General features: G+C 37.1%; 1 protein-coding gene across 11 annotated transcripts in view; it reads right to left on the reverse strand.

The window, feature by feature from the left end:
• DIDO1 (death inducer-obliterator 1) overlaps positions 1-27,061 on the reverse strand; it is a 95,372-nt gene that overhangs the window by 24,304 nt on the left and 44,007 nt on the right. For all 11 annotated transcript variants that reach the window (XM_039497692.1, XM_039497690.1, XM_039497689.1 and 8 more), the window contains 6 exons: positions 20,917-21,123; positions 19,908-20,133; positions 3,587-4,052; positions 1,414-1,573; positions 539-655; positions 146-253 (listed from right to left, as the gene is read on the reverse strand). In XM_039497692.1, the coding sequence (XP_039353626.1) occupies positions 146-253; positions 539-655; positions 1,414-1,573; positions 3,587-4,052; positions 19,908-20,133; positions 20,917-21,123 (1,284 nt within the window). The remainder of the gene's footprint in view (positions 1-145; positions 254-538; positions 656-1,413; positions 1,574-3,586; positions 4,053-19,907; positions 20,134-20,916; positions 21,124-27,061) is intronic.

The raw sequence follows: 27,061 nt of genomic DNA on the forward strand, positions 1-27,061 counted from the left end.
CTCCTAAAATTAAAATGCAAATCCTTGTAAAAAACAAATGGTTATTTTACATATTTAGAAACACTCATTTTTGATGAATTGTTTGCAGAACTAGTTGTCATATTTTCCTCAGTGGTTCAGCCCTTAAACAACTGTTTATACTTACATCTGAGTCAGACACTGGTGGAGAATCTTCCATATTTACATCTGGTATGTTTTCCTGTTTTATGACTGACTTCTTGCTTTCATGAGATTTACTTCTTGACTCTGTTATCTAAGAAAAGCATAAAATTATATTCTAACATCAAAAACTCACATATGTACTTTTACCTATGTTGAAATAGTTAATTACAAATGTACCCTACTTTGTACCCTATTACCTATTATTTCAATAATCACTGATGGCTACAAAATGTATTGGTCTGCCAAAATTCTCACTCTCAGCAAATGTTAACAAACAAACTTTTGTGCAGGTGACTCTGGAAAGTCATTTATTAACATCACAAACCCATCAACAATTCCTATGTGAATACATGATAAACAGAATTACATTACTTACTGATTTGATTGGTTTCTCTTTCCACACAGACAGCTCTTTGGAGAGAAGTTCTTCTGGCTTCATTCTCACTAGCTTTGACAAAGAAATCTCTTCACGAAGAACACGATGGAAAAGTCCCTGAAACAAAAACCTACTTTACTGCTATGTTGAAGAATACCAAGAGTTAGATAACTAGTAAAGCAGATTCTTCTTGCAGAAGAATGAACTTTATTCCTTAATTTATGAACTCCATATTAAAAGGTACTAACTAGGTGTAAGCAAAATTGAAAAGGCTTAGTATGAACAGATACTAAGGCTTGAATGGGCATACAGATGAACTATTTTCTGATCACTAAAAGTAATCCTCTAGTGTAAGGTGAACTGCATTTCCAAAGTGGTGTGAGGAAAGCTTGCACTACCACTACCTATGCTATACCTGTTCTGTAAATAAAAAAGGACCTCAGCTTACTCTGCTCTCAAGTCTACATTTTCACAAGCATTCAATTCATGTTTTAAAAGAATCATCATTCTGTTAATCTCCAGTGAATCTGTGGATCCACTCTAGCTGAAGTCATCCAACGCGTCACACAATGCCAGAAAGGTAGAGAGAGTTGGAATTTCTTGCCACCTTTGCCCAATATATCATTATAAGCAGTATTGTATTCTGAATCAAACAAAGTAACCAAGCTTGCTAGGAATTAATGAGTCACACACAAAGACATTTTGAAAATCACTTCTTTTCAGTCAAGATGTGAATGATTTTGGAATGACTTCGGGTAAGTTCTACAGCCTCAAAAGTTAGAGCTAGTAGAGTTTTGCAGATGGAAATTAAAAATGTTAAGTGTCAAAGAGGTTTCATATATTTTAGCATATACCCAGCGTTTAAGAACACAAACCTGATTTTTTGGGTCCTTAAGATTGAACATGATACTGCGATATTTACTTTTATATCGGTTGTCTGTAACTTGAAACAAATTAAACATTTCCTTTTCAATATTCAGTGCTATCTTGCCCACTTCACTCTCTGTCATGACAAGATCGTCACTATCATTGACTCTGTACAAAAAAAAAATAATTATTATTATACTTCCTCTAAATACAACATTGATATTAAATAAGTTTGGCAATTTTAATTGTGAATAAAATCTCAAAAAATAATAATTGTGAATTCAGTGAGGCTACTCACATGCATGAAGTTAATCACGTACTTAAAGGTTTACAGGTTCAAGGCCTTAGAGGCAATATTCTCCAGACAAGTATTTTTGTTTTCACTTTTCAAGGGAACTACAATAAGTTAGTTTCCCTACCACTAAAGAGGAAAAGTTAAGATGACATTGTACTTGTTTGTGTAACCATCTCTGATTTGTTGTTTTTTTTAATTTTAAAACTAATTAGCAATAGTTTGAAATTACATGGTGCTTTAGTGTTTGTCAGTAACTGATTCGTTTTTAAATGGTGTGATTACTACTATTTTTTCTTGCAGGGGGGATAAGGGAAGGGGTAAACCTATACATCACATGCTTTTATCCTTTGGCAACAGGATAGTAAATTAATCATACTGTATTCTATATATTTTCTTTAGATTTTAACTTAGTAACAACTGCATTATAAAAGTTTCTATGTTGTGATTTAAGACTTCATATTAAAATTGCCATCATAATACTTCAGGTTTTTCCCCCTGCCCTTTAAGAACATTTAACATTCAATTCTGATTCTGTGCATTTGGAAATTTTACCTCCGAATGTGAGACATCACCAAACTTTCTTTAGTTCACTTTAACGTTAAGCTTATGTCAGCTATTTCACTTGAAGCATGAAGTCACTGCCTCCTTATCACTGTTAAAGAGCAGTGCAGTCTAAACATTTATTTCAAAGTTTGTTAATGCCTTTATAGTAACTCACTTAAAGTTATCCTGGTTAAAGTTGTTTCGTTGCTGATCAATTAGGGAACATGCTCATTTAAAGTTGTGCAATGCTTCCTTCTAACCTTGTTTGGCAGCTGCCTGCTTTGTCCACTGCTTGCAGGAAGAGCAGCCTGTTGCAGCTAGCTGGTAGGGGCTTGGAACCAGGGTGGACCGGCAGCCCCCCATCAGCTCCCCATTCCCCTAAGTTCCCTGAGCAGCAGCTGCCAGCAGGCTAGCAATTGCAGCTGTCCCTCCCCGCACTGCCATGTGTTGCTCCTACCCTCTGCCTTGGAGCAGCTCCCTGAGCCTCTTGCTTGCTATGGGGGGGAGAGGGGGACTAATGTCCCCTCCCCCTGCTCCTACACCCTGCTTACCCCTTCTTCTCCATATAGAACAGGGCGGGGACAGGGACAGAGAGAGCCTGGGGCAGCAGCTGCTCTCTCAACTCCTGACACTTAAAAAGACAATGCACTTAAGAGTAGGTCAGCTTACTTAAAGGGGCAGAGTGTATCTCTCTCTCTCTCCCACACACAAGGTGTATGTCTGTCTCTGTCTGCTACGCTATCTCCCCTCCCCGCCATTCCTGCTCCCTTGTAGAATGTGAGGCTACATTAACAATGTATTAACCCTTGAGGGCTCAGCCAAGTGCTAGTTCATCATTTAGCACCGGGGTTCTCAAACTGGGGGTCGGGACCCCACAGGGAGTCATGAGGTTATTACATGAGGGGTTGCGAGCTGCTTTGCCTCCAGCATTTATAATGGTGTAAAATATATTGAAAAGTATTTTTAATTTATGGGGGGGTGTCACACTCAGAGGCTTGCTATGTGAAAGGGGTCACCCGTACAAAAAATTGACCACCACTGATTTAGCAGCAAGGCATTCCCTGGGATCCCACCCTCTAACTTCACCACCTCAACCAAGCTTCACAATCATCATAGCTGTGAACAGTATTAAATTGTTTAAAATGGAGAGAGAGAGAGTGTGTTATAGAATTAGTTTTTTGTCTGGTGAAAAACATTTTCCTGGAACCTAACCTCTCCCCCTCCCCCATATGGGGAAACTGGATTCGCTTAACATCATTTCGCTTAAAGTCGCATTTTTTAGGAACATAACTGCAACGTTAAGTGAGTTGTTACTGAACAAAGTACGTGTGTTGAATTCCCACCTTTTCCATAAAATTTCTTTGAGGGATCGTCGTATATTTTGTCGAATTTGAGAGTTGGGTTGTGATTGAGTGGGGTTAGCTGCTCCTTTTGCTTGTGCAATGGCAGACGTAGCTGAAGTGGAAGACATTGCTGTTTTTCTAAACCCTCCAGGTAAATTGGAAGACACAACTGATTTTTTGGAAACTGATGGTGAACCATGGGAAAGAGGTGACTGTTTTGAAGAGGAAACATTGCCTGATGAAAGCCAAGATTTCTTAGGAATTACACCTTTGAAGCTCGCAGCAGAATATTTAGTTGGGTGTTTAGTTAGTGAAGTGCTAGTAAATGATGGGGACTTCTTTGGACCAAGGTTTTTGGACAGGGAAGACGTCTGTTTCTCGACTGTAGAAGGTGAAGCAACCCCTTTCTTTGATGCTGTAGTAGGTTCTATGGGTTTATCCTCATTCTTCTTCTCTTCCTTCTGGGCTGTTAAAACAAACAGAAAAACAATAAATATACGGCTATAAAATAAATGGCCATGTACAGTAATACCTAAGTATACCGAAGAAGCTTTACAAATATTTAAAAAAATTGTATTACACTTAATATCTTCATTCTGCAACAGATTTGATAATTTTATTATTACTTTTGATATTCATTTAGATGGGAGACATGATCCTACTAATGAAAACCAGTTATTCATTCAGAAAGAACAGTCTGGGAAATAATGCCTCCAAACAGTCTAATTTTCAAACAGGCATCAACTTCAGTTTGTGTCATACAACCTATTACGAGCTCACAAGTCTTAAACTTTCACTGGCTTTATTAAAATATGGAAAAAAAAGAGTGCATAGGTATATCTTAGCTTGGTTTGGAATAAACTGAGTATTTAAAACACTGGACAGAATATATTCCATACAAAGAGGAGGCTGAGTATGGAGATTGAGATTACTTCATTTCAGACAAACTCCTTTAAGATTCTCAAAGAAAAATTATGAGGATATATCACAATATTTACAAAACATTTAAAAAGCTATACCACCCTCAAACAGTCCAGACATGGGTTTCATTAACAATCAGATATTAATATTCAACTTGCATGAGAATGAAAAAAACTTTACCAGTGCTTTTTGAACATTCAGTGTACCACATATTACTATCTGAATTAAATAATCAAGTTATAACAATTTACTTAACACTTATTCCAGTACATGTAGTTATTGTCTAGATTTTGTAAATTTGAGAGAACGAATTCACAGTGGTGAATCATTTCCAAGAGCTTGACTGAATTTTACTGAACTAAACATAGTTTTAAAAAAATCAATTACTTTTCCTTTACATAAACATGATTTAAGGACTGCGTTAGGCACTGTTTGCTGCACTGAACTTTCATACAGTCTTTCATTCTAATCGCTCCAGTTGAAAGTAAGTGAAATAATCTGACATCTCTAACAAGTTATTAGTAAGTTTTTATTTAACTTCAAGTTTTTCTAATTGCTGACCTCTCCCTCTGCCACTGCAAAGCTGTAAGATATTAGACAGGCAATCTGATGTCAGGAAAAGATATAAGATTATGCAAGCGAAGGCCCCAATTCTCAACTGTGCAACAACTCCACTTGGGGACATAAGGTGGTGACAAATGTGTCCATGCTATAATTCCTGGACCTGTTAGGGAATGATTCAGCACAGCAGGATCAAGAAAATCAGCAAAAGCAGGTAAGGACAGTTCCACATTGGGATATTACATACAGAAACATCATCATTTACAGATAACAATTCTAATTGCTACACCACCATCCTGGATCTTTTATGATACAACGAATAGTCCATTATGTGAAGGACTGAGGATGTGGGAGATTACTCAGGAACAACTCCTGAAATGTCATTCTATTTCTTCCTTCTGAAGGAATGCTGGGAAGACCAAGCTGTGACTTTACGCTTCCCCTCTCAGACTAGAAGTAGCTAGACTAGTTATAATGTGGACCCTTCTAATGATACAGAACACTTAAACAAGTAGGACTTCTAAATATAAGATTTAAGCGAAGAAGTCAAGTTTATCTTTGAGGATTTGGTACACTTCCTGGACCTCTCCCATAGAATGCCCTCAAGACAAGTTATCAGGAGACCCAACACGTTTTGTTCTTTACCCTCCACACCCACTGCAATAGAATCAGAAAGCAGCAGCAAAGTCAGACTCTTAGGATAAATATGTTTCCATCTCTTTTGAAATGGACTCCAAGATGTGTAACCTCCTGGGTAAGACAGACAGACTTTTGGACTTGTTTGACACTATGTTGAAAAAGTTCCATTATCTCTAGAGCCACAAAGAGACAAGCCCACACCTTCTTTAGATGGTCTGTTACGAAACACTTTCATCGGAACTCAGGGAACTGATGCTCTAATAAACCAGATGTCACAATATTGTAGTTGGAAGTAGCTATTGGCACATGAATGTAAGCATCTTGAAGATCCACAGGCGCCACATTAGTTACACTCGCTCAGTCAATAATCACATTCCAAGTGACTCCTTCCTGAATCTTGTGGGGGCAAAATGTGACCATTTCCAGTCCAGGATGAAACAACTTCCTTTTGACATCTTGAGTGTGATCAAGAGGAATGAATGACTGAATTTCTCCATTGAGTGAACTAGAGTAATTTTTTGTCCTGAAAATGATTTACTGTAACTATCGCTGTCCCATTTTTTGATATACTGGGACAATATTAGCCAAAGTCAGGATGTATAGGAACTATGAAATAATAGTAATACCTAATACTTATATATAGACTGGGAAGTGAGGAGAAGGGCCCAACAGTCTAATATGATGAACCTTCATTGATTTAGTTCCTTCATTGACAAAGATTATCTTAGAGGTTTCCACAGTACCTTCTTTGTGGTACCTAAGCACTTCCATGGTACCAAAACATATATTCAGCCTAGAAACTAGACAGAGAAGGGTTTCCTACCATCTGAGTTTGGCCAAAACAAACAGACTCAGAATTAATGGACGCAGAAAGCCCAGATACTTCATTCAACAGTCAGAAGTCTTGGGAACAGGAGAGGCAAATATACCCAAGAGCCATGTAAACTAACACTTCCAGACCTTCTTTCTTGGTTTATTGAACTTCTGACTCATTTTGAGTACATATCTTTTCTTATTGCTTTCAGTAAAAAGGGGCAGAAGCAAGTTTCTGTGACTCAGTACAAAGTAGGGTGACCAGATATCCCGATTTTATAGGGACAATCCCGATATTTGGGCCTTTTTCTTATATAGGTGCCTATTACCCCCAACCCCCATCCCGATTTTTCACACTTGCTATCTGGTCACCCTAGTACAAAGTGAGACAGAGCACATCTGGGATTTGAAAACAAACTGGGTGAAACCTTGAGTCCTCCTCAGTGCCAAGACTTTTGGGAAATCTGAGCAGTGCTGCTATATTACTCGTGATAACAGTGAATGACTCAGCACTTCCTGACTGGTATATTACAGTTGCAGAAATAAAATAAAAGGCTATTCTGGAGAGGTTTGTTTGTATTTGCTATATTTGTAAGTATTGTGTAGAATATTTAAAATGAGGAAGAAGTCATATTTACCAACAGGACTCTTTTGTATGCAATTATAAATGGTTCATATTTAGCAATTTTATGCAGGTTTCTCAATGTTGCAATATTTGTGTAAGGATTTTCAGAACACATATGAAATTCAGTTACCTGTGTCAGCCCAAAAGCATTTTACCCAACAGAAAATTATGGAAGATTTAATATACTTCTATATCTCAAATATGACTTTTGATCCTGTTGTAGCTTAATACATACTCATGACCTTGTGAATATAAAACATACACAAATATTTTTGCCACCATCATCCTCCCAACCCCCTCTAGCACCATTTGTCTAACTTAGATTGTAAACTTCTTCAGGCCGGGACAAGTGATGTGGCTAAACAGTGTGATATGCAAATTATCCAATTAAACAATTCTAAAATATGAATGTCTATGGCTGAAGGGATTAATTTTATAGAAATGCACCAGTCCCAGCATTCTGGCATTTAAGAACATAAGAACATAAGAAAGGCCGTACCGGGTCAGACCAAAGGTCCATCCAGCCCAGTATCCGTCCACCGTCTGAAAGCTTAAGAGGTGTTAAGATTTTTGTCTTCTACTTACAAAGACAGATGTGGTTAGCTGTTTTTCTAGATTTTGCCCTTTCTGTGGTTCACCTATTTTTTAAAAAAATCTGTTTTTGCTGAGGGAAAACGTGATGTCCACAGAACAATGGGGATAAAACAAATGTTTTTAGGTATTAATGATGTTCCTGAACCATCCATATTTCCCTTAAGAAGTGCCTTTTTGACCTAGTAGTTATAACATTCACAATAATTAAACACAACAGCTGCTTTGAAAATGTTAATCTTTTGTCCAACAGACATTTTAAATTAAATTATGTAATAGTGCTTGACAAATGAAGTGAGATGTGATAAGCCTCAACGTGCATCATAAGGGAGGCTCATAGATTCCTATTTTGGTCCAGATTCCTAGTGGTTGTAGTATAGTAATTCCATTGAAATATCTGATCAGACTCAAAACTGAATAAAATCCTTTTATAATCATCATCCACAAAAGCATAGATATTTAATCACCCCATATTAAACTCTATGTTGACTAGAATTTTCAGGAGGGTCTAAAAGCAATATGTGATATTATTAATTGCTTTTTTCAAAGTAAATATTTCAAACACTAAGCTCTGGAACCTTAGAAGTGTTTTTCCCTCCCCATTATGAAAACTTTAGAAGTCTGATATAAAAATCATGATCTGATGTAAAACTGCAATGACTTTGTATTTTTACCATGTAAGAGATAGCTGCTTTGTTTGGGAAGAATTTAGTATCTGATAATAACAAAGGATTTTTTTTTCCCTCCGGTGCTGGAGAATTTTAACACTGAATAAAAGCTAATCAAACTGTAAAAAGTTACACAGCAATAATTAAGACAGCTCATTCAACAGAAAAAATTTATCTTACTGCAAATTTTCCTTCAAGTACTGTCATTTGGCTAAAAAATATTTATGCAAATTTAGGAGTATACATACATAAAATGTATATGCAAATTTAGGAGTATTTATTTGTTAGTTACTCCTATAGCTAAAAAATATTCATGATGTTTTATAAATGTACCAGGTTCAAAATGAGCCAAGCTGAATTAAGGAATCAGTTTTAAATTATATTAAGTGAAGTCTGTGGTGTTTTGACACATTTTAGGTAAGCATGCTATCAAATTCTTTTTAAAAGATACTTCATACTAAAGTCAAAAATTATTACCTGAACAGCATTGAGTACGGCTAGATTTTAAATATATATATTACACACACACGCACACACACTCATCTGAGTTGTATTATGGGTAACTTTCTCCATTATTGTGGAAGTGATAATGAAGGCATCTCTCTCTACCCTATATATTAACAGGAAGGGAGTTAAATACTTGTTCATCAGCACTTTAATAGAAAAAAGGAAACAGAGCTTGAAAGTTAATACTGTGCTCAATCCCTTACTTCCCATATTTAGTCTAACATCAGGCTGCTTAGGGTGGGTCGTTGCAGGCTGCCTTGGCATTGTGCCAATGGAAAAAAAAAAACCAACCCCCACCCTAAAGTAAAACATTGTCAAATATAAAATTTCAGCTTCTGAAATTGTTCAACCGATGTAGTGTTGTGAAAAAGATGCTGTAGCATCTTTTATTCTGTGGCACTGGCATTACTACTGAAGACGTAAAAATTTCTGAGTCAAGAGAGATAATTCTCCAGATCAGCAGACACCAGAAAATGAGGAAACAAACTTTAAAATTTCACAATACTTAACAATTCAGTCTACATCTTAAATTGTGGCAACTAAAAATTTCTACCTAAGGAGACTTCTTGATTATAGAACTTGGAAGTTAATAGGATTTCTCAAGCACAAACTTGTGTTTACTTCTAATTCAAATTTTATACAGATAGCTCAGTGACTTGAAAATACCTACTGAATATTACCTTAAATACTTATTTATTTAAAGGACACTGCACTAAACCATTTTAAGAAAAATATTCAAAATTTGATTCATTACAACAATCACCCATTAACTCCGCCCCTGCCCTGAGCTCACCCCCCTCCCCTTTTCTTCCTATGACTGGCTACTTCACCGTGAATGAGCCCTCTAAATATGTTGCATGCAGTGTAATTGTAACTGTGTTGATCCCAGGATATTAGAGACAAAGCTGGTACAATAAAAGATATTACCTCACCCACTGTATCCCTTGAAATGTGTTAACTATTTAAGCTGTACAGTTTATTTCACCTTGTATTTACCTGTGACACTCCTGAGTACATTTCCGAGGCCTGACGAAGAGCTATGTGCGAGCTTGAAAGCTTGTGTCTCTCTCACCAATAGAGCCTGGTCCCATCAAAGATATTATCTCACCCACTTTGCCTCTAACATCCTGGGACCAACACAGCTATCACAACACTGCAGACAAGTTTTTCCATTGTTGTTTTATTTCCTTCCACGGAAGTCTGGCTGTAGAAACCCATATTTTCTGAAAAATCTCTGCATTTCTGTTTAGTCAGGTAGGTCTGTGTTATCACCATTCATGGTATTTCATTTAATAATCCCTCTGATTTTAGTTTAGTAAGCTGTGTGCAACCATCTAGTTACTACAAACTTTTATCACTTAAAAATTAAATTCACTTCAGCTTACCAGAAAGGGAGGGAGGGAAGAGTTGTTGCCGTTTTTGTTCCTTTTTAGTTATCTGAATTATTGTTCCATCAAATATTAAATTTCTTGCTATAGTTCACACTAACAGTTTTAAACTGTATGGCCATAGTATAATACACACTGAGATACAGTGGTGAAGAGTCGATCATGAATATATATAAATATATTTTAAAAATGGGGAGGTTTTTGCAGGTCTTCATAAAATTTGTAATAACCCCTCCTCCAGAACTGTAACAGTACAAGACATTACTTGAAAGAATATTTACAAATAATCTTTTTGTGGCTGTGGAAGGTAAGTTTAGTAATTATTCACTGTGAGAAGTGCTGGGGGGAAATCATTGGAATGGGGTAATATTGCTGAATGTAGAACTCGGTATTACTTTCTACTGCTGATCTTATCTATTCACTACAGTTATGACACTCACCACACTTAGGGATATGGATCACTTTACAGGAGTAAGTTAAAAAGCGAAAGGAATGTCCCAAACATAGTCTACCCTTAAAGTTGTATCAGCGTAGCTACATTGTTTAGGGGTATGAAAATATCCACATCCCTGACTAGCAGAGCTACAACGGAAAAGTGCTTTCATTGACATCGCTAACATTGTTCAGGAAGGTGGCATTCCTACACTGACAGGAAAACCTTCTCTGTCAGCATAGGCTGCATCTACTACAGTGGGAGTTTAAGCTGGCTTAGCTGTTCCAACAAGGCTATGCCGGCATAGGTTCTGTAGTTAGACATTGCGCAAGTATAGGACATAAAATCACTACATGCCATTGCCACACAGCAACTTTAAAAAATAAAGAGTGAAAATTCCTTGCCAGCAGGCTTATTTTTGGGTACCACAGCCAGCAGTTTGTGAACAGGATGAATGGAGCTGTGCTTTTTGAACATGGCCAGACTGGAATGCAGATGTATTTCTGGCAGAAGTAAACTTCTAAGGAGAGGACCTAACATTGGAAATGCCATGTGCTCCTGGCTCCCGTTAGCCTCACCCTTAGATTTGGTAGGTTAAGGATTCTGGATGAGTGCAGGTGGTGTGGCAGGTCATACAGGGTGCACCAGCCTCCAAGCCTACATAGGGGTTATGTAGGTCATATCCAGTATTTTGATTTCACGCAAAAGTTAACTGGCATCCTGTGCAGAGAACAAGTGTAATGTTTTTGCCAATCCATCTTGCTTGGAGGCAGGTAGCTGCATTATGTTTCCAAATGAACTTTACTATTATGTGCTGCAGTAGTCTAGCCTAAACTGGTAGGAAAAGGCACTCTCAGTCAAAGTTGGAAAAGGCATCCCTGATCACTTAGCTAAGAATCCAGGGCAGCAATTAGTTGAGTAAAACTCAGAGATTGTTAACTGTTTTATCAATGGGTGGGCAGGCTCCCTCAGTTTTGAATATTCCTAGATTTTGCCATTTCCACTTTCCTTTGCCACTCAGCATCATCTACATCTTATCTGACTGATGGTAAACCAACCAGCTTTCAGGCAGCTGTGGTGTGCACATCTTCTTGCAGGAATGACTAATAATGGGAATAACTGTCTGAACAAAATTATACTTTTAAAAAAAAAGCCATCTCTTTGAAGAGCAAGGGCTGTTGAATTCTCAGGCAAGCATGTTTTTTTTAAATAAGAAAATAAAAGTGAAACCCTTCAATTCATTCACATACAACTGAAAACTGAAATATATTGCTCAGCTGGTGCTTTAAAGGTCAGTTCTAAAGCACTCCACAAAGAGAAGTTACTTACCAGTAACTGTAGTTCTTCAAGTGTTGCCTCTGCATAGTCTCACAGTTGGGATGTGCACCTGGCACCTCAGAGCTTCAGAAACTTCTAGAAGAGACATGCCTGGAAGGTGCCACTCAAACACCTTCCTGGGGCACTGAACATTTAGTGCCCAAGGCCATATAAGAAGGTGCAGCCAACAACCGTCTCAATTCCTTCTCTTCCGTGATCAGAGGAACCGTTCCTATGCGTGAAGTCTGTTTTTGTCAGACTTCTTGTCATTTCTCTCAAAAAATAGTTGTATATAGTTAGCTTTTACTTATTTTACAGTATCATTTTTAGGCAATTTTAGTATTTGTGTGCCATTGTGCACTTGGGGATTTGGGCTAGTTCCTACTATCAAAACTGAGTCAGATCCTAATAAATCCAGATTTAAAAAGGTATGCCTCTTGCCCCTCTATTTTTCTCAAGTCAGTTGTCCATATCAGGTGTCTGGTCTGCCGCAAGATGTCAATCCCTAAACTGGTGCTGTGTGCTAGGACTTTACAACCCAGGTACTGAAATGGTAACTAGTCTCCATTCTCACTTGATTGAGTAAACACTGGAGCTAGGCCGTGTCTACACTGATGATTTGTCATGCTGCAAGCCAACAACATAGCTATGCAAATGCAATTCTCTAGTGTAGACAGACAAAGCTACCATGTGCAGTTACAGCTTGCTCCCTGCTTGAGATCACCTTATAGCAGTTTACCCTGTCTACACTAGGGGATTAGACCTGTGCAACTGGCCTCCCTAGTTGAAATGGGGGCAATACCTGCTGTAGACAAGGCCTTAGTTTTTTTCAGAACCACTTGTGTATTCAAGGGACAGTATAGGACATCTTCAGCTCCAAAGCCTTCTGCACCCAGATCAACACAATCAACAGAATCCAACAGTGGAAATATACAAGAGACCACCTCAAAGAACCCCTTTTATTTGGTGGAAGGGAAAAGGGGGGGGGGATTTCCCATTGGTTATACAACCAAGTGAACAATATTAGTAAAAAAAATGCAAACAGCAATATAGGGTGGTGAGTTTTTTAATCAAATTTCCATCGGTATCGAACGAGTAGAAAAGAACCACCCTATGAGCCAGACTGTGCCCGACACTTGTGCCAAGCCTCCTCCTTCACTCTTGTGGCTCCTCACGCAGGAGCCAGACACACAGTGTGATTGTGGAGTGCTGGCCTTCTGCCCTCCAAAAGCGCCCAGGATGACAGCTGCTTGAAAGGGGGAGTAGGATGCATGTGCCCTCGCCCCCAAAGGTGGCAGGGCTCCAGTATGTATTTTCCCAGAGTACTGGCAGAGTCCTCTCAGGTACTCTGGATGCAAGATTTCCCCTCTGCACCACCCTCAATAGTTTTTACTTATGACGTGCCCTAGTCCTCAATTATAATGTATCATGGGCAATTTGCACAGTGATAGCCCTGTTCTGTGCCTTCTACTTCTTAGGCACTACTCTACAATGCTAGGGACTCATGGTGGACAAGTAATAACAGATCCCATGGAATGAGATAGGTTTGAATCAGGAGACTGGACATTCACTTGTGGGGACAAACAATGACAGGGTGGATCTTCTTCTCTATCTGCCTAGGCAAAATGCCTCTGCTACTAGCTCTTAGGCCTTGGCGACATACAAACTTGTACTTATTTAATTACTAAAGGTATAGAATCATAGAATATCAGGGTTGGAAGGGACCTCAGGAGGTCAAATGTTTTAAATGTATGTTTTAAAACTGGTTTAGTTAAACTAGTGCAAGTTTGTACAAAGACATTCTTATTTCAGATTGAATGTGGCTTATTTTTGTTTAAATTAAACCTGTAGAACAAAATTAAGCTAAACCAAACTAAGCCACTCAAACTGAAATAAGCATCTACACACAAACTCACACTAGTTTAACTACATGGTGCAAATCCCTTTGTCAACACTGCTACTGCAGCTTAAGAGTAGCTTGTTTCAGTTTACTTTAAACCTGTTTCTAATAGTTTAAGCTAAGCCAAAATAAAGGTACGTACAACCTTCTGCACTGGTTTAAACTAAATTTGTTTAAAAATCACATCTTACGTTGAACTAGTGCAATTATGTGTAGACATGCCTTAGTTAAAATGGTACAAGTCTGTGAGTATTATAGGTTTTCATCCCACCTTGTTACCCTCCACTCCCATTATGTGTACACTGCTCCTCTCTTCCAGCCTTTCCTCTTTTTTACATTGTATGGTATATTTTCCTTTCCCTCCTCACCCATGCCACCTTCTACATGATAAAATTTTTTTTATCAATAAATAGAAATAAAAATACAAGAACAATTATCACATGCACATCAGACTTTTGATTTTGGGGCTCCCATCTCACTGCTGTCCTCTGACAATGTCTTTTCACTTTGTTACAGTTGTGTATGAACAGAAGCAACCCAAAAGCCCTTTGTATCTGGAATCCTTTGATGACAACTTGTGTGAGTAAGCACTACTCAGCCTGTGGATAAGGCTCAGATCTAGACAGAGGCAATGATTAACCTACGCCATAGAGGAGGCAAAGAAAAATGGAGGCTAACGTAATCAAGGGCAGAGTTTCATAAATGTTGCCCCCTTGCTTCCCAGTAGGAGGCACCATAAAGTTGGCTGTCCCCTAATCCACTGTTGTAGGATGGGAGGAGAGATGTATGGCAAATTTTTGCCTGACAGAGCCCCTTTCAATGAACTATTTTTGCTTTAAAGTCCAATTCATTAATAATTTATAAGAAATACTACTATCAAATAGAATATTGCAATTAATGGCTAAGAATTCATACTAAATTAGTAGTTACAGCTAAGTTGCAGCTAAGTCAACAAATAGTTTATTGGCTTTGTGATTGAAAACTTAACTCAGTGACTTATATCACAAGATCCAACATATGAATTTAAAATAGTTTAGGTTTAGTGTACACACTGGTTCATCTAATAAAATATATTTACTATGTCTTGTAAGTTCTCCTCTTACTACCAAACGGCGTTATGATTTTATATAAGTTATGTGTGCTGTGACACAGCTGATAAGTGAATAATCAGCTTTAAAATTAGGATACAGGCAGACCTTTACCTTCAGTTTTCTCCTCCTCCTGATTAATCTTCCAGCTTGAAAATGATGAAAGATTTGCAGCCGATTTCCACTTAAGTAAAAATGGCAAAAATTCATTTTCTCTTCCAAATGTTCTTCTACTACCAAAGAACCTGCATTGAAGTCTTTAGATATGTGCATGTCGACATGCTACTAAATGAACTTTGACATCAGCAAGTGGTCCAGCCACCACCTACGTTGTTATAACCAAAATATTTGATATCTCCTCAAGTCTTCTGTTTCCCACATATACACATACTGTAATTAATTGACCTTTACAAAAGATGTTAAATACCAATGAAGCAATTTAATTTTTTTCCCTCCAGTTGACGGGTAAGTTATGACTTTATATACTGAATTAAAAATGTAACAGTTGGCTAATTTGTCAGAAAGTAACACACTTTCTCTTACTTACTATAGGACCAATAATGAGAGAACTACTATTCATCACTGACATTCTTTAGATCCGTTCTGAGTCATTCTCTACTTTAAATCTTCATTTGACAATAATTCTCTGAAATTTTTGTTGTTGTAGATATTAACTACTTCAACTAAAAAAAGTAAAGCTTTATAAACCTTTCAGAATGCTGCTCAACTAAATATTATACAAGCAAGACTGCACTCCTAGCCCACCTGACATATGAGGATATCAAAAGGCTCAAATGACTAAAAGAAAAAACAAAACCACCAGTATTAAAACCTTGTGGTAGACTTTAAAAGTAGTCTAGAATATTTGACAAGACCACAGCTTTAACATAATATGCAGATTTTCTGTATTAAATATAAATTTGGATCCAGACATCTTTCAGATGTGTTTCTTATTTCAGGATCCGTCATGTTTCATTTTACTGTGATTATCTATTTTGTACAAGTTTTCAAACACACTGGGCAAACAAGGGGCAGATCACACGTAAAAATATACATATAATTTACAATTCACTGTTAAGTTGAATGACAACCAGATATATCAGTGCCGTATGATCCGGAGCTCCATCTTCCATCTGGAGATTTTTTTTTTATGAAGTGCACTGACAATTCACTTATTCCATTTATCTAAGAAAATCACCCCTCACCCCCACTATTATTTCCTACGAACTCAATGCATGACATATTAAAAATGACAAAAAATAAGGACAATAGCTCTTTTGTAGAGCCAAGTAAGCAATGGATATTATCCTCCTTTGCGATCCCATATTTTTGATAAAAACCTTATGAATTAAATATCAAATCAGTAGACTAAACTCCCTCCCTCAACATATGCATTAAAAAGTTAACTCTTTTTAGAAATGCACTGTTTTTATAAAACATGGCAGACGATTTTTAAAAGGCCATAACTTTATCAGGTTATTTTAGAAATCATTTTGTTCGGGCTGTGTTTTTCCTGCTTGAAAGATAATCCACTGGATAGACATTTACACTGTCTATTTTGCTATTTCATTTTACTTCTACTTTGACAAGCCCTGAAACTTGAGGGCTTTAACAACCATTTGATATAAACTGAAGGCTAAGGGTACATTAAAGAAACATGTCCTGGCAAAAGCATTAAAATACTACCGATTCTCTCCTCCATGCCGAACCTGGATCTTTGAAAGCCCTTGTTTCACCTTCCCCAATCTCAATGACCCTTATCCTTGTAGCAATTAAAAATTAATTTTGAAATACATTTTCTATATATGTAGTGTACTGGATGCTATGAGTAAATGCGGATCAGCTACTAAAATAAACAGGCCTAATTTCTGAAAAAGAAAAAATATGTGTATATTTACTTCCCCAAAGCTGTACAGCCTAAATACTGCCTACATCTTCAACACAAATAAATAAAATGTATTATTATTCTTCTGGCACCATATGTGCATGATGCTTCCCAGTTAATTAGTACAGCTGAACCAATAAAGCCAATGATTTCCATTCAGACTGTTAAGATGTTAGACAGTGTAAACCAATACTCAGCCTGTATGTTTGGATGGATTTAATAAATTGCAAGTAGGGCCTAATTTCTCATCACAAAATACTATGAATCTGAAAATCCAGGGGAATCTTGAAGCAGCCATTGTAGTGGGGGTTGGAGGGAGGAGGAGGAATCTTTAGAACTGTGTGTTGCGTGCTTCAAATAACCATGTTACAAGTGTTTCTGTATATGAACCAAATTCAAAGGAAGAGATCATTTTTATCATACAAGTGTACTGAATCCCACTCCTACCCAGATTATTTGTCATCATTTAACAGAGGACTAAAGGGATTTGGCTCTCTCCGTCCTGCCACCCAATAAAATCATTGTCATATTAAAAGGTACTGAAATCTTACATCCACCAGCTAGTGCAACAATATTTAGCATACAGTATAGCTGCATTTTATGCATGTGCTATATTGACTTAAGGAAAGACTAATTTAGGGTCTGAACAAAGACTGATCCTTCAACCCTCAGTCACTGAATTTACTCATTTGACTCCTGTAGGACAATGTGGGCAATTAAGGGTTTGTCGCATGAATAAGGATTTGCAGGATCAGGTCCTTAGCTTGAGGGTAGAGGGCACCTACTTAGGAGAATTTCCATTTCAGTTCAGTACAATGTAAATATATATATAACTATGTACACTGAACAGAATAAAGCACACACTACCTTACTTTTACATTTTAACCATTTGTAGAAGTTCCCTAAACAAAGAGGCTGTGATTGATGTTTCTTAGGAGACACTATGGATCACTTCAATCACAAATTATTCTACCAGATTTATCAACCAAAAATGAAAGAATCTTTTCCACAGAAAAAAAAATTATATTTGGTAGTTTAGTAATGGTACAAACAGAATCCAAGACATTTGTAGAACTTACCTTAATTAGAGCAATCTAAAATTCCATCCCTATTGGCTGATTAGAGAACCCTTCATCTGGTATATACTGAATTGTCTTGTATTCATTAATAAGGCCTGGTCTACACACACATTTTGTACGGATTTAATTTTCAGTTAGGGGTGTGCTATTCTGTCAAAACAGTTAAATCGGTGTAACCCCTAGTCTGGATGCAGTTATATCTCAATAAAGGTACCTTATGCCAATACAGCATTTTCCCTTACAGAAATAAGCTATACTGATACAAGCAAATTTATACTGGTGTAACTGCATCTATATTAACCAGGTTGTACCACATACAATTATAGTAGTATATTATTATTATTTGTATTACCGTTAAAGCAGATTTTTGAGTGTAGACAAGAGTTCATAACGGGCCCCTTTTTAGGCAGAAAAAAACCCTGCTTTTTTAAACCTACAATGGTAATTTAAAATGCAACGCTGTAGTTGTTATGGGATATAAAGTATCAAAAACTATTAATTTAAAATCAAGTAGGAGAAAAAAGTAATCTCCAGAACACTATAAATACCATGTACTAAGGCTGCATTTCTAAAAGAAGTGCAGTAAAATAGAGCAGGAAGTTTACATTTAAATGCAATATACTACAGTATTCCTGAGAAAGTCTAAAAAGTTGTGCATAATAATAAAGTAATTTTTCTGGGGAAATACTTGTGTTTCCTTTATGTTCAAAAGTTCTTTCACCTGAACAATCTAGGTCTCAAGATGAATTTCAAAATGAAAAGTATTCACTTATTTTAAATGTGTATTTGTCAAGTTAATATATAATTCATGTGTTTAATAACCAGGTCTACTTCTGAAAATAAAAATTAAACCCCGATAAAAGGTGGCTAATAAAAGCTGGGAGAAAAAGTAACATTTGCATTCATTAAATTTCAAATTGAGAAAATATCAGTCACTAGACATCTATTTATCATGTGTTTTGAAATGTGAATCATATGATTTCACTTAAAATGCTATTACATTATAACACTATTTCACTGGAGTCAATCAAAAATGTGATAAAGTACAAAATCTATTTCACATTACAAATCAGTATTTACTTACCTTTATATGAGCTAACAAGAGGTTATGGATGCTATTCAGTACCTGCAAAATTATAATATGTAAGGCAAAATCTCTGCCTAATTTCCCTTTAGATGTTTCCTTGTGTGTGGATAATGTGTGAAATATGAACAATACAGAGATAACAAGGAAATAAAGGCCCCTTCCTCACTTAAGTAAAAGATGATCCTTAAAATATTTAAAGTAAATAAAACAAAACATCAGGAATCATAGACTCATAGATCTGGAAGGGACCTCGAGAAGTCACCTCGTTCAGTCCCCTGCATTCATGGCAGGACTAAGACGGAGAATTTGAATATAGTTGACAGTTAAAAATATAAAATATAAAAGGTCTGTAACAAACCCTGTTGAAAAATCCCGTCTTGGCACTAGCAATGCAAATGCAAAACTTGAGAAGCAAAGTGCCAAGGCTAGATGTATGATAATAAAATTTAAGTTAGTACAGTGAATTGTTGATAACGGGCACCTCGTGTAACTTACAGTATTTTGAATTTAAGATGTATATATAGATACTCACCTCCTCTGAGAACAGAAATGGTTATTGCCTTTGGAAAACACTGGGTAACTTACTCAGCAAGTTTACATTCAGAAACCAGTTGCATACACTTTGATATCAAAATTATAAATGAACCTTATAAAATTTCCCTGATACAAGTGTGTGAGAATCTTTGAAGGTGGAGAGAAAATTTGTGTGTCATATTAAGAAAAAGATACCAAATTTCCTAATCTTACAGAGCCAAGAATGGATGGGTATTCAAATAAAATGTAAATGATTACTCAGGAATATCCCTATGCGATACATACATTTGAATAACAGTGAAGATGAAATGGCAGCAGTCTTTTCTGGCTTTACTGCATTGTAATTATGATCGCTTGCCCAGGATGGTGTGCTGTTTTCTGATGCTGGCTCTTTAGCAACTGGTTGGGTGTTTGCTTCAGTTTTAGGTGCTGTCACCATACTTTTCTTCATGTTAATCTCTTTTTTCTCAGGAGTTGGTTTCTTCTGGGTGGACAAAGGCTTAGTACCTGCCTGTGTAATTAGTAGAACCGTAATTACTAATAATAGTAATGACAGAAAGAGTTATCATGTTGCATGTATTTAGTGACAAAATATGTCTTCGTATATAGTGAATAATTACAAATGCATTTCAGATTACATAGTTACAATACAAAATACAAAAAGTCTATAAAGCTAGGAGAAATGCATTAGCCTAGCAGGAGAGTGTGTTGAGTCTCTATTCACAAGCTGACCCCGCCAGCAAACTGAACACAGTTGTATTTATCATCAAATATACGCAAACCTGCACATCCAGCTGTACTTGCCATGTTAACGTGGTTTAAGAGAGCTAAGTAATATGTATTTTAAAAGGCTTTTAAGAAATTCTCTTTTATTTCCTTACATGTGACACAAATCCCCTTGCATAGCCTGTCTCCCCATTAAAAAATAAACCTAAAAACGTTTAATCCAGGATAATACTAATAATTTTAACGTATGAACTAGCTTTAAAATATTCAATACTGGGGAAATTATTTCAGAAAAGCTGTACTGAAGTGTAGATAATTTAACAGCACCTATGCAAAGGAGGCTACATTGTATTTTAACAACCTTTTCCTGTTTTCTTTTTTTATCATTAAGATTTAACTGAATTATCTTATTCTTTAATATAGTTTTAGGTCATGAAAATGGCAAAACAAACAAAAGAGTGAATCTCTAATGTTAAATCTTGCAAACTAAATATATTTCTGTCTGAAAACTGTACAGCAACAAGCCATTGGTGCTTCAGGAATTTTTTATTCAGGAACATGAGCTTACCTGCAGTTGAGATTTTAGAATTGTGGATCTCTCAGATTTTGATTTGATCTTCTCTTTTGGCTTTGGTTCTTTTCCTGCACTGAGAAATTTCATGGTGGCTGCAGCATGTTTGAGAATGCAGTCGTTACTGCAGTACACAGAATCCGGCTGAGCCACATTAGAACAGCCAGGACCAATGCATTTTGATGCACCAGGAGCTTCCATTACCTAAAGATTGAAGCACAACAAGTTCCATTTTTTAACTAAAAAACTGTATAACTGGTGATGAGGATTTATGTAACAGAATTTAACTAGTGCGTCTTAAAAGCATAACACGATTTTTCAATCAATATCGGATTCCAGAGTGAACTTCTGACACTATCCCATGTCCCACTCTGCTGGCCTTGGGAGTTCATGCTTGCAAATTCACCACAAAACCAAAATATTTATAAAATCATTAAAATACAAATAAGCCATAAGAAGGTCCATTTCATTTATATTTATTAAAACAGAAAAGTACCACAGGCTTTAACACCTATTTCTCCTGGAGTTATTGATATCTAAAATGGAAAAGACCTACTGCATTAACCAGGCTGTCTCCCTGATAATGCAGAATTGTTTTCTGCAGCACATTTTTCTATAGTTTTATCCAGTCTCGTTTAAAAGTCCCAAGTGACAGGACTACTCCCACTTCCCTAGGGAAACTCCACCACAGCCTAATACTTACTTCCCACTGTCAGGATAGAAATTTCCCAATACTCAGTCTAAATTTTCTCTTAGTTTCATCATAGTGTTTTACATGTAAATAAATCCTCTTCCTCCTCAGTGTTAACATATACTAACAACAGATGCCTCCGCAATATGATAGATCAGGTAACAACCTTAAAAGCCTACAAATATTTGATCATTGTGAGGTATAAGGAAAGGAATTTAAGTTTTCCTTCCTCTGTTTTCCCATTTGTAAAATTAGGATAACATCAATTATCTATTTTTGCAAAGCATTCCTATATCTAAAGATGAGAAATGATGAGACAAAATGGAAATATCCTGGACAAACCTTATGGAAATAATATAAACTTTACTGAATTACATTAAACTTTGTTAAATTAGGTTTAATATCTTTGGGATCCATTATATTAAAAATGCAATTGTGTATGTGTTGTTATGAAATTGTATGCAACTCCTTTAAGGGGATGGAGATGCTAATATAATTCCTCTGGTTATCAGTCCTTTTGAAGCCATCCCCTAGATAGGTTTTGCATAAACTAGTCCAAAATGGACTCTCCAGTGACTATCCAAAAATCCTCTCTCTGTCTGTTAAACAGACTGGGTTTAAACAGGCTCAGGGCCTTCTTCTTGATCCAGCAAACAGACAGGATCCTGGTCCACAGAGGGCCCCAAAGGACTGGGCCTACTGAAGTCCCATAAGACTGTATGCTTGTTCTGAGCTGAAGCTGTGATGAATTTGAAACCATAAGGAAACCCCTTGAGTGGGGTTTTGAAGGACTATTCCTGCCAGAGACCACATATGGGCTGGGGAGATCTCTGAGGTAAGCTCCATAGGTTCATTTGTTGTTTTTAAGGTTTTCTCTGTGTGCCTTTAACCTTAAGAATAAAATAGGCATGCATAGGAAGTGCTGTGTGTTGCCTTATAACTGTGGACAATTATTTGGTTATTAGTCTCTGAAGAAAAGTAAGCAGGCCTGCTTAGGCAGAGTCTTTTGCTGGGATATCACAGTATAGTCAGGGGACTGTGCGCCTGGAAATACACTGGAGTCAGAAGGGAGTGGGACACATGTCACCACTCAAGAGAGATAACAGGTAGGGAGCTGGAAGCCTGAGATGGATGCCCTTGCTGGGCCAGAGGGGAAATACCAGTGCAGCTGCCCTGAGCTGACACACTATACACCTCTACCCCGATACAACGTGACCCGATATAACACAAATTCGGATATAACGCGGTAAAGCAGTGCTCCCGGGGGGGGGGGGGGGCAGAGCTGCGCACTCCAGCAGATTAAAGCAAGTTCAATATAATGCGGTTTCACCTATAACATGGTAAGATTTTTTGGCTCCCGAAGACAGCGTTATATCAGGGCAGAGGTGTACTATTAATTTCTATTGGTTTCTTCTTGCCTCTCCTCAGTTTGTCAAAATGTTTTGGGTAATGTGGTGACCACCCACACAATGTAAGATTCTACACACAGTGACAACAAAGTGAAGGAGGGAAAGAAAGAGAGAGAAACTATTAGCTCTGCACATGCAATCCAAAATTGCACTGGCCTTTTTCACTGCCCTATCATGTTACAAACTCTTGCATTAACTTGTATGTTCTCCAACTGAGTCATATTTTGTCATTTTCTGTCCTAGTTCCTCATCTCTCTACAGCCCTTCCTTGTATATCTCAGTCCTCACTGGTTGCTCCGGCTTACTGATCATTAGTGAAGATGTTAAATAAGAACAGGCCTAATACCCAATATTGCAATACTCCATTAGACAGCTCTCCCCAACTCAATATACTGTAGTTTATAGTTAATATTTGTTTACAGTATTTTAGCCAATTTTCAATCCACATGACAGTGTTGCTACACAGACCAATTTCAATTAATTTTTCAATTAAGATTGACTGAGACACAAGTAGTGCTTATCTAAAATCCAAATACCATTAAATTTATTTTGTAGAAATAAATATTCATAGAATCATAGACTTTAAGGACAGAAGGGACCATTATGATCATCTAGTCTGACCTCCTGCACAATGCAGGCTACAGAATCTCACCCACACACTCCTGTATCAAACCTGTGTCTGAGCCACTGAAGTCCTCAAATTATGGTTTAAAGACTTCAAGGTGCAGAGAAACTTCCAGCAAGTGACCCATGCCACACGCTGCAGAGGAAGGTGAAAACCCCCCAGGGTTTCTGCCAATCTGCCCTGGAGGAAAATTCCTTCCCGATCCCAAATATGGCCATCAGCTAAACCCTAAGCATGTGGGCAAGACTCACCAGCCAGACATCCAGGAAAGAATTCTCTGTAGTAACTCAGATCCCATCCCATCTAATATCCTATCACAAGCCATCGGGCATATTTACCGCTAGTAGTCAAAGACAATTTATTTGACAAAATTAGGCTATCCCATTATACCATCCCCTCTATAAACTTATCAAGTTTTCCTGGGATTGCCTGGCAGATGCCATAGCATGGCAATCATGGAGCCTGTTTTGCCTTTTGTGACTGTTGTTTGCATGACAGCAGAGATGGTTATCAGCCATACTGTACCATCTACCAATCCATAAATGTTTTTAAAATGATTTTGAATTTCATCTTCTGTAACGGGCGCGCTGATAGAACATTTTGCTGCCCCCTTACAGCGATCATCACGCATGGTCCATGCGGAGCTTCTTTTTTTTTTTTGATTTTTTAACATTGCTTAGTCTTGAAGCCAGATATGTCTTTTGCCCCCACTACTCCCCTTGGAAGGCTGTTCCAGAACTTCATTCCTCTGGTAGTTGGAAACTTTCATCTAATTTCAAGTCTAAACTTCCTGATAGCCAGTTTATATTCATTTGTTCTTGTGTCCACATTGGTACTGAGCTTAAATAATTCCTCTCTCTCCCTGATATTTATTCCTCTGATATATTTATAGAAAGCAATCATATCTCCCCTCAGCCTTGTTCTTCAGGATGATTCTCTACAAATGCCCATGTTCATATCTGATTATATTCACATACAGCAAGAGAAAAATATTACAAGAATTAATACACAAGTGCTCCCTAGGAGGCATCTTACATTTTAAATATCTAACAAGTCCAGTTGTAGTGTGTCACTAATAACTATTAAAGGCCCAATCCTGCACCACTGAAGTCAGTGGTGAAAAATCCATTTTTTCAATGATATAGGACCAGAGTGTAAGCACCAAGCTTTCCTGAATGCCATGGCATTTTGATAAGAGTATTAATTAGCTGCAATGTTTGTTACAAGAATTTGAATTATTTAAAATAAACAATCTGTAGAATACAGCTCAAAATACAATGCATGAAAAAATGCTACTGACATAATGTTACTCTTCTTAAATGGTAATGACCATCTTGTTGACATCTTTTCAGTGTTCCTGAAAATTCAACCTTAAAGTAGGATTCTACTCTGAGGAGTGATAAGAAGTGATTGAGAGGCTCCAAGTTTATTTCCTACAATTATTTCTGTATCAAGTATGTTCAGTGTACAATTAAATCCCCCCCTACATGCTTCTTTTATAAACTATACCTTCGCTCAAGTCAAATTGGAGTTGTTCCTCTTCACTCATCATCAACAGTACTAAAAGCTTTACATGACAAATTAGACTTTGTACAACCCCACTGTTTTCAAATCATGCCCACACTGAAGCCTGTGCAACTTATTACACAGGGTTTATTTTGACACAAAAATTAACACATCTGACACTGAATGCACACGAGGATCAGGTCTGTTGAGTAAGAAGGTGTAACTTTTGCATACTCAACCTTTAGAGTAAAGACTAACTGAAAGACTGTTTGGGAAAAGTGTAGAACCAGAATTTAATAGTATATAAAAGTTAGTGGGTGGGTGAAATCCTGGCCCCACTGAAGTGAATGGCAAAACTCCCATTTACTTCAATAGAGCCAAGATTTCACCCATTAACCTCTGTTTGCCAGAAGCTGGGAATGAGTGATGGGGAATGGATCACTTGATGATTACTTGTTCATTCCCTCTTGGGCACCTGGCATTGGCCACAGTCGGAAGACAGGACACTGTGCTAGATGGACTTTTGGTCTGACCCAGTATGGCCATTCTTATGTTCACTATTTACACTAAAATTATCTGTGAAACTATTTCTAAATTTTACAAAACGGTGGCGTTACCATTAAAAGCAATTAAATATCACTGTCCTAAAACCGAGGCACCCCTCAAAATGTATTCGCAGGAAAAATTCTACTGAATTTTCTTTGCCATGGTTCACAAACAAAACTGGACTTTGAATAAAAAAAAACAAGTTTATAGAAGATACGAAATGTCAACATTAAAGAATCATGATGTTTTCCATAACTCCCCCCAACTTTTCCAATAGATTAAAAGGACAGCACAGGATAACACATATATACTGATTTATAACACTGAAATATAAAATGAAGAATTGTTAATGGTAAGATTATGAGCTGTGATAATTACAAATCATTAAAAATATAGCTAAGGATAATGAATGAATACAAATGAGGTAACACTTAGGCCAAGGTCCTGTTGCCATACTTGTGGTTTTGCCAATTCTTCTTTTACGCAGACTTGCTAATCTGTTTAAAGTGATGTTATTGCTGACAGAACCAAATTAACATGTCGCACAGGAAGTTTGGGACTGAAAATAGACAACAAGAAGCCCTTTTTCTGGTAAGACACAGGTCAGAGTGACAAAAAACCACCACGACATTGTAACTGAAAAATCAGCAGAAAAAAATGCAGAAGTTGGGTAACTGAAGCCTGTGCATGCACAATGTATGGGTTACCTAAAACTAGGGAGGTCAAGCAATTAAAAAAATTAATCGCGATTAATCTTGAGATTAAAAAAAATAGCAATTATTGCAGTTTTAATCTCAGGTTAAACATCATCAGAATACCATTTATTTAAATATTTTTGGGGTTTCTATATTTTCAAATATAGGGTCAGGGCTTGGAGCTCTGGGTTTCAGCACCTCCCTCCTTTCCTCTAGGACGCTGTGGACTGAAGCTTCAGCCCTCACGCCACCAATGCCTCCCAACCCATCCACAGGTTTACAATTAACATGTTAAAAAACATTAACACATTCATTTTGCTTTCAGTTAATCACAGGCGTTAACTCCAACTAATTGACAGCCCTACCTAAAACTCAAAGGGTTTGTGTGTTAAAAAGTAAACTGGATAAAAATTTAGTAATCTATAACATAGAAATGTATGAGACCCATGTGAACATGGGCCCAACCAGGAGAAACACTGGAAAAGAGACTGAAGGACTAGAGCAGGAGATCAGAGAAGGCGACGATTATCATGGAAGAACTTCCTGGTGCCCTGGAATGTGGTAACTTGGGCCCATTAAACAATTCCATCTTGTCTGTTATTATTTGTCTGGAATACATGCATGTTCAGACACTATAAATGACAATAATTCCATCTAAAATTGTCTAAAT

Source organism: Mauremys reevesii, linkage group 13 (genome assembly GCF_016161935.1).
Source record: "Mauremys reevesii isolate NIE-2019 linkage group 13, ASM1616193v1, whole genome shotgun sequence".
NCBI classification, from domain to species: Eukaryota; Metazoa; Chordata; order Testudines; family Geoemydidae; genus Mauremys; species Mauremys reevesii.